Here is a 9,008-nt window from a genome sequence, read left to right as displayed (position 1 = left end):
GCAAGCAGCAGTCTTCAGATTTTTATTAACCAAAAGAGAGGGCAAAAGCAGGTATACGGAGTTAGGTGGCAGTTCCTAGCTCTCGAATGGGTTTCCCGTGAAAAGCCTAGAAATAAGATGTGAAAAGTGTTAAATGAGCACTTGCAGCGGCTTGGTGGCTCTGTGCGGTGTTCTCTGGATGAATGAATGAATGAATGGGGAGGGACTCACATGACGCAGGGGTTTTCCCTGGGTGACGTCACGGCGCCGATGTTGCAAGGTTCTAGAACGTGGTGTTGCGATTTTTTTGTTTCTAAACATTCGGCGGCGGCTGGAAGCGGAGCCCGAGCGGCTGGAACTGGAGGGGGGACGGGGGAGGGAAACCCATGCCCTCGCCCGGCTTTCCTCCTGCCTGCCAGCCATGAGCCACCCGGCATCGGCCGGAGCGGGCAGCGGCGGTGGCAAAACCGGCAAGCACACGGCTACTTCCCCGGCCCCGAGTGGCCTGGCGGCGGCGGCAGCGGCTTCTTCTTCCGCTGCCGCCGCCGGGGCCGTGGGTGGCTGCGGAACGGCGGCGATTATCGGCGCCGCTGTTGGTTCCCCTCCTCCGCCGCTCCACCATCACCAGGCGGCGGTGGCTGCAGCCGCCGCCGCCGCAGCTGCCGCCGCTCAGGAGCTGACCTCGCTTTTCGAGTGCCCCGTCTGCTTCGACTATGTCTTGCCGCCGATCCTGCAATGTCAGGCCGGGCACCTGGTGTGCAACACCTGCCGCCAGAAGCTGACCTGTTGTCCGACCTGCCGGGGATCCCTCACCCCCAGCATTAGAAACCTGGCCATGGAGAAAGTGGCTTCGGCCGTACTCTTCCCTTGCAAGGTAAGTTCCACATGTACATCTGATGGCGTTCCGGGTCTGCAGTGACATTTTTCATTGTGTCTTTCTCCCTGGGATAACCCTTTGCATCACTGTTGTCTTGTATGGGGTTTCAAATTCCACAGCCCAACCCTTATTATCTTGTCACCTCTCAATAATTCTAGGCATGAAAGAATAGGAAGTTGCGAATGGTCTTAAGTGCCTCTTGGATGCAGGAGGTGAAAGCAACTCTGCTTCATAGTGAAAAGCTGTTTGCAGTGACTCTTCAGTGTTGCTGGCTGACATGTTTCAAGGAAAAGCCTTTGTGTATTTTCCAGGGTCAAGTGTGGAGACCGCCTTGACATGGTTGCCTCAGATTGCTTTCTGCACTTTCCCTAGATTCAGGTTGCATGGATGGTAAGCATACCCTGCAATGACCCATCTGTCTCTGCCCTCGGGGCTACTTACAGCAGAATGGTTTTGGTCACCGAGGCACAAGTGCCCCATTTATACTTCTGACTGACTCCTGGCCTCTGGATCTTGTACTGTAATCAGAAGCACCAAAATATAATGTAGCCCGATTTGCTAATACAGGCAGGTGGGAAGACTGGGTAATGTTGCCAAATCTTGCAATGTTATACTTTGGTGTTGGCACTGGCTGTGTGAAGGTTGTGATCTGGCATTCGAGTGGTATGAATCTGGCAAAGGAAACATTTGAGCCCTGGAGATGGTGCCAAGAAGAGACTGCTCCCTCGTATTGGAGGAGGGAGTAGGTAGCAAGGAAAGACCTTGCTTGGGCTTTTCACCTTTGGAAGATAGTGGCTGAGAGGGAAACCTCATTGTGTATATGATAATCAATGTTGAAAAGGCAAACCTGCAAAAACAACTTCAGACTAAACTATGATTGGGTAAAACTGACTCAAGTTGAAACTATCAGAGGAAAAGTGAAGTAGCAGACACAATGAGAAACAGTAGACTTCTGCTTAGGGTAGCAGCTGGAAATTATCATTTAAGGAATCAATGAGTGTTGTGTTTGGGTAAATGTGGATCTGTAGTTTAGTTTAGATACATGAGGTAGTATCAGCTGAATGGCTTTCCTCACAGTTTTATAATTTAGCAGTCTGGTTCTTTATAAATTCTTGATTCAGTGGCACTCAGTGACTCTCAGCTGTGGGGTTAATGCATTTCAGCAGGTCCTTGAGTTCCGTCCCACAGCTGAGTGCAGCATCAGACACTGTTTAAAAGTGTATTTGTAGCAGCTTATTACAAGTTATTCCTATTAATGAAACATCACTTTAATGTGTGAAGCACTGATGCAGTTTATTTTCATTAGTGAGTGTTTGTGCTTTTGGAGAGCGACTGCTGGGGAACTGAACAGATCCTACATTGGCCATGTGTTGTGGTCATTCAGAATTAATGCCAGAACTTGCATTTCTGTTCAGATGTACTGTGCTGCCCTTTTCTGTAAATTTATCTTTTCCGTGATTGTTGCTTGGTCTACTGACTTTCCAGTTAGAAGACTGAGAATCCCAGGGCCATTGTGTCTCTGGCTGTTTCTATATCATTGAATATCTCCACCCAAAAGTTACGCCAACAATAAATATAAATGCCTCACATTCAGCGTAGCCCAGAGAGCTGTGGATGCTCATTCTTTGAGTATATTCGAGACTTGGAGCAATAGATTTTTGGACATTGAGAATCAAGGGATAAGGAGATAGGGTGGGAAAGTGGAATGTAGAAGATCAGCATGGTTGTGTTACGACCAGGTGAGGAGGTGGTCTCGGGCTCCCCTCTTTCCCTTCCTCTTATTTGACCACAACAGGGTTTATTCCTTTTAAACAGTGGTTGTGCTGACCACCTCCCATGAGTGTTTACCTTTTTACCTTTTATTGTGATTGTGAAAGAATCAATCGGACAGGTTTTCTAGAGTTTAAACGAGAAAGAGATAAGTTTATTATACTTAACACTCTAACCCCGATTTAAAAACACTTTTTAAAAAAAAAAGCAACACATTCAGGCACACGTTCACACGAAAATCTCACACACACAAATAGAATACAGAAGGAAAAATAGATTTGGTGTTTGGATTGAAGTCCAGAATAAATGGAACTTCAATACACAATCTGTGAAGTGGATGATCTGGTCGCACACAATCTGTGAAGTGGATGATCTGGTCGTCCTTGGCTGAAGCTGTATTCTTGAAGTCATCACTGGTCAAAGTGCTCTTTGTGGTTGGTCTGCCTTGCTCAGGGTTTTCTTGAAGGCAGAATTGTTGACTCTCTTCCCCTGGTTGCTGGCTGTAGCAGTTTGTAAGCTTGGACGGTCCACAGTCGCAGACAGTTTTCAAACTTGATGTATATAGGGGCGAGAGAGAGAGAAAGGGAAGCACCCAGCCTTCTCTGCTGCTAGAGTCTGTTACTCCATGTCTTCTGTGAGTGTAACGCAACTTCTGTTTTTTAGAGATGGACAGATGGCCACTTGGTTCTCGCAATCCCCTTTGTTTTTAAAGAGATACAAGGTTCAGAATTGGCTCCACAGGTTCCAGGATGCCAGTATTTATCTCTGAGGGGTTTGGTCTTTCAAAGTCCATGTGACAGGATGGCCTTGACTGTTGTGCTAATGACATAGGCAGGAAGAGTGACGAGGTTCTGCAGGGGGGAGTTCAGGGAGTTAGGTAGTAAGTTTAAAAAAACAGGATCTTGAGGGTAGTAATCTCAGGATTACTCCTTGTGCCATGTGCCAGTGAGGCTGGAAATAGGAAAATAGTGCAGCTAAAAAGCTGGTGTAGGAGGGAGAGTTTCAGATATCTGGATCATTGGGATCTCTTCAGGGACAGGTGGGACCTGTACAAAAAGGAGGGGTTGCATCTAAACTGGAGGGGCACAAATATCTTGGCTGCGAGGTTTGCTAGCGTCACTTGGGAGGGTTTAAACTAGTGTGGCAGGGGGGTGGGAACCAGAGCAGTAGGTCAGCAGGTGAAATAATTGAGGGGGGACTAGTGAATAAGGCCAGTAAGACTGGGAGGAAGAGCAGGCAGGGAGATGTTGCTGAGCACAGCGGGACTGGTGGTCTGAAGTGCATTTCTTTCAATGTGAGAAGTATAACGGGTAAGGCAGATGAACTTAGAGCTTGGATTAGTACTTGGAACTATGAAGTTGTTGCTATTACAGAGACTTGGTTGAGGGAAAGACAGGATTGGCAGCTAAACGTTCCGGGATTTAGATGCTTCAGGTGGGATAGAGAGGGATGTAAAAGGGGTGGGGGAGTTGCATTACTGGTTAAGGAGAATATCACAGCTGTACTGCGGGAGGACACCTCAGAGGGATCATGCAGCGAGGCAATATGGGTAGAGCTCAGGAATAGGAAGGGTGCAGTCACAATGTTGGGGGTTTACTACAGGCCTCCCAACAGCCAGCGGGAGATAGAGGAGCAGATATGTCGATAAATTTTGGAAAGATGTAAAAGCAACAGGGTTGTTGTGGTGGGTGATTTTAACTTGCCCTATATTGACTGGGACTCACTTAGTGCTAGGGGCTTGGATGGGGCAGAATTTGTAAGGAGCATCCAGGAGGGCTTCTTGAAACAATATGTAGATAGTCCAACTAGGGAAGGGGCCGTACTGGACCTGGTCTTGGGGAATGAGCCCGGCCAAGTGGTCGAAGTTTCAGTAGGGGGAGCATTTTGGGAACAGTGACCATAATTCCATAAGTTTTAAGGTACTTGTGGATAAGGATAAGAGTAGTCCTCGGGTGAAGGTGCTAAATTGGGGGAAGGCTAATTATAACAATATTAGGCAGGAACTGAAGAATTTAGATTGGGAGCAGCTGTTTGAGGGTAAATCAACATCTGACATGTGGGAGTCGTTCAAACGTCAGTTGATTAGAATCCAGGACCAGCATGTTCCTCTGAGGAAGAAGGATAAGTTTGACAAGTTTCGGGAACCTTGGATAACGAGGGATATTGTGAGCCTAGTCAAAAAGAAAAAGGAAGCATTTGTAAGGGCTGGAAGGCTGGGAACAGACTAAGCCCTTGAGGAATATAAAGAAAGTAGGCAGGAACTTGAGCCAGGAGGACTAAAAGTGGTCATGAAAAGTCATTGGCAAACAGGATTAAGGAAAATCCCAAGGCTTTTTATACGTACATAAAGAGCAAGAGGGTAGCCAGGGAACGGGTTGGCCCACTCAAGGACAGAGGAGGGAATCTATGCGTGGAGCCAGAGGAAATGGGCGAGGTACTAAATGAGTACTTTGCATCAGTATTTGCCAAAGAGAAGGACTTAGTGGATGATGAGTCTAGGTAAGGGAGTGTAGATAGTCTGGGTCATGTCGCTATCAAAAAGGAGGAGGTGTTGGGCGTCTTGAAAAACATTAAGGTAGATAAGTCCCCAGGGCCTGATGGGATCTACCCCAGAATACTGAAAGAGGCAAGGGAGGAAATTGCTGGGGCTTTGACAGAAACCTTTGTATCCTCATTGGCTACAGGTGAGGTCTCAGAAGATTGGAGAATAGCCAATGTTGTTCCTTTGTTTAAGAAGGGTAGCAAAGATAATCCAGGAAATTATAGGCCGGTGAGCCTTACGTCAGTGGTAGGGAAATTATTGGAGAAGATTCTTCGGGACAGGATTTACTCCCATTTGGAAACAAATGAACTTATTAGCAAGAGGCAGCATGGTTTTGTGAAGGTCGTGTCTCACTACCTTGATCGAGTTTTTTGAGGAAGTAACGAAGATGATTGATGAATGAAGGGCAGTGGATGTTGTCTATATGGACTTCAGTAAAGCCTTTGACAAGGTCCCTCATGGCAGACAGGTACAAAAGGTGAAGTCACATGGGATCAGAGGTGAGCTGGCAAGATGGATACAGAACTGGCTCTGTCATAGAAGACAGAGGGTAGAAGTGGAAGGGTGCTTTTCTGAATGGAGGGCTGTGACTAGTGTTCCGCAGGGATCAGTGCTGGGACCTTTTCTGTTTGTAGTATATATAAATGATTTGGAGGAAAGTGTAGCTGGTCTGATTAGTCCATTAAAAGTCTAATGTACATTTCCAACTGATTAAATTAATATTTTTCATTTGGCATCTGGGGTTTTGTTGACCGTTGTATTGGATGGCGGCGCAGGATTGAGGGGCTGTATGGTCTACTTCCACTCCTAATTGTTACTTTCTTATGTAGTCCACTTTTGTGTCTTGACTGAGGACAGGCTAATTTCTTGGCCCTCTGCATCGGCCATCGTTGTTGGTTTGTACATGCCGCCTTCCAATGTCAACAAGGTCCTGCCCAGACCGGACACACGTGAATTCTGCCCTTGTGCAGTTAACCCATTAATAAAGCATCTGCAAGGTAGAGATGGGGCGGATTTAGTGCAGAGAATGATTTCAAGCTCTTAAAGCAAGATAACAAGGGACAACATTGGGGAATTCTCTTACAAAAATACTACGGATGCTGGAAATCTGAAATAAAAACAGAAAATGCCGGACATACTGAGCAGGTCAGGCAGCATCTGTAGAGAGAGAAGCAAAGTTAACGTTTCAGGTCTGTGATCTTTCATTGTCCTGGAGCGTTAGCTCTTTCTCTTGCCACAGATGCTGCCTGACCTGCTGAGTGTTCCAGCATTTTCTGTTTTCGTTGTGGAATTGTTTTCTATTCTGGGGGTGCTGCCACGGCTGTGTTTGATGCCCGTCAGTCCTTGCCCTGAAGTGGTGCCAGTGGACCACCTTGAATCACTGCAGTCCATGTGGTTCCCATGGCACTGCTGCTCTTGCTCTTTTACACATCAAAGTGCCCTGGAAACATTGAAGTCAGTGGGAATTGGGGGGAAAACTGTGCACTGGTTATCGTCATACCTAGCACAAAGGAAGATGGTTGTGGTTGTTGGAGGCCCATCCTCTCCAACACATATTTTTAAAAAATTCTTTCATGGAACATGGACGTTACTGACAAGCCAGCATTTGTTGCCCATCCCTTTAAATTGAGTGGCTTGCTAGGCCATTTCAGAGGGCAGTTAAGAATCAACCACATTGCAAGTTCTCCTCCAAGCCCCTGACTTGGAACTGTATCACCATTTCTTCATCGTTGCTGAGTCAGAATCCTGGAAATTCCTCCCTAACTGTGGATCTACCAACAGCACTGTGGGTCTACCTCCACCACACAGACTACAATGGTTCATAAAGGTGGCTCACCACCACCTTCTCGAGGGAGATAAATGGTGGTATTGCCCACATCCCATGAATGAATTTAAAAATACGCGAAGGGTTGTTTGGACCTGGATTTTCCTACCAGAAACAGCGGTAATCTATGTTAGTTTTAAAAGGGAAGTGGATAAATATTGGGAATCAGAGTAAGAGGATAGGTTGGAGGAGCAGCACAGGGTTGAATGGCCTCTTTTTGTATTGTGAATTTCTGAGAGCCGCGTTCACTTCTTACAGAATCAATCATATAAAAAGGAGCAACTGAGGGCTGCAGCCCAGTCGACCCCATTCCCAAGATGCTGACATCTTGCAGAGCGACTGTGGAAATGTGATGGAGGCACTGTAGGTGAAGCTAGCGATGCTGTTGCTTACTTTCCCACATCTCCGGGTGGCTGTTCATAGCACCACTGACCAGGGCTGTGGTGGCACGTTGCCTCTCTGCCATCTTGGCTGGTATATGATGCAGGATGACATTTCAGCTCCCCATTCTGAATTCATCTTTTTTGTTACTGCAGCTACTGAGAATTAGTGAAGAAAGTGCACCTTTCCACCTTTCCTGCATTATGAAACAGCGCCAGAAGAAAGCCAGGCAGATTTTAAAAAATAATTAATCCAGAACACTCTCCCTCCAAGTGGGCAAAAGTGGATTTGGCTCTCCATTATAATGGCGAATTTGAAAATTGGGAACCAAATATCCAATTGAAAAGGAAAAATCTTTCAAGCTATGGGGAAAGTGCAGGGGAGTGGAACTGGTTGGTTCGCTCTTTCAAAAGAGCCAGCACTGTCACAATGGGCCGAACAGACTCTTTTGTGATTGGTTCTGTGGTTCTAGGAAGAGTGAGGGAGACGGAGTGAGAGAATCCCAATGAACTTCTGTTGATCTACTCCTACATTTAACATATTTGGCCCCACAGACTTCGCACTGACATTGGTTCCAGTGCACTGGCCTCTCTCGTCTTATTAATACTTCAGATGTGTTCTTCGTTGTCTCTTACGTGGCCCCTAAATGCAGCTTTCCCTGGTGGAAATGCAGAGACCCGGTTGCAAATAGATGCATTTTTGCTTTGTTTACTCAGAATTTAAAGTTCATAGTGCAGTCAGTCGACGGGATTATTCTGCAAACACCCAATGGAAGCGCTCAATGAGGCATTCAGAGTATCCGGTGTTCCTGTGCCATATGAAGAATGCTTTTGCACAAAAATGCACACTGTGTTACTTTTTAAACCTGCTTTGGCAAGCAAGGATTATCACAGGATTCTGATGAGGTCAGTGGGTTTTGTTTAAAATTGTAACATGTTGCAGGCCGATATCCTGCTATGTTCCTAAGAAACTAACCCAATCCGGTGCCCTGGTATCTCAGCAAATGAGGTACTGAACCAGACAAGCTGCGAGAGAAAGGCGTGTATTTATATCATACCTCTCACAATGGCAGGATGTCCCAAAGCGCTTTGCAACCAGTCAAGTACTTTAGACGTGCAGTCACTTTTTTTAACTTGGTAAATGTGGCAGCCAATTAGCAAGGTCCCATGCATAGCAGAAATAATGACCAGAAATAAAAACAGAAAATGCTGGAAATACTCATTAGATCTGGAGAGAGAAAAACAGAATATTTCCAGCATTTTCTGTCTTTATTTCAGATTATTTCCAGTATCTGCAGTATTTACCTCTTGTATTAGAGATAATGTCCAGATAGTCTGATTTAGGTGTTGCTCCCTTGCTGTTTGGAGTAGTGCCGTTAGATCTGTTATGTCCACCCAAGAGGCCAGCTGAGGACTCAGTTCCTCTCATCCAAAAGAGGCACCTGCAACAAAGCAGCGTTCTCCCAATACTGCACTGGAGTATTCAGTGCTCAAGTCTCTGGAGTGGGTCTTGAACCTTCAACCTTCTGACTCTGCAGTGAGTGTACGACCCACTGAGCCGCAGTCAACATTCCAGGTCTGGTCCTAGAGTCATAGTTATTATGGCACAGGAGGAGGCCATTCAGCCCTTTAAGT

General features: G+C 46.3%; 1 protein-coding gene across 1 annotated transcript in view; it reads left to right on the top strand.

The window, feature by feature from the left end:
* The first annotated feature begins 257 nt into the window (after positions 1-257).
* LOC137375433 (E3 ubiquitin-protein ligase Siah2-like) overlaps positions 258-9,008 on the top strand; it is a 28,635-nt gene continuing 19,884 nt past the window's right edge. Inside the window, exon 1 of the mRNA XM_068042641.1 lies at positions 258-853. Coding sequence (XP_067898742.1) covers positions 401-853 — 453 coding nt within the window. The 5' untranslated portion in view covers positions 258-400. The remainder of the gene's footprint in view (positions 854-9,008) is intronic.

This window comes from Heterodontus francisci, chromosome 11, assembly GCF_036365525.1.
Source record: "Heterodontus francisci isolate sHetFra1 chromosome 11, sHetFra1.hap1, whole genome shotgun sequence".
In the NCBI taxonomy this organism is placed as follows: Eukaryota; Metazoa; Chordata; class Chondrichthyes; order Heterodontiformes; family Heterodontidae; genus Heterodontus; species Heterodontus francisci.
The sequence above is the reverse complement of the archived record's forward strand: the minus strand, read 5'-3'. Positions and strand labels throughout refer to the sequence as shown.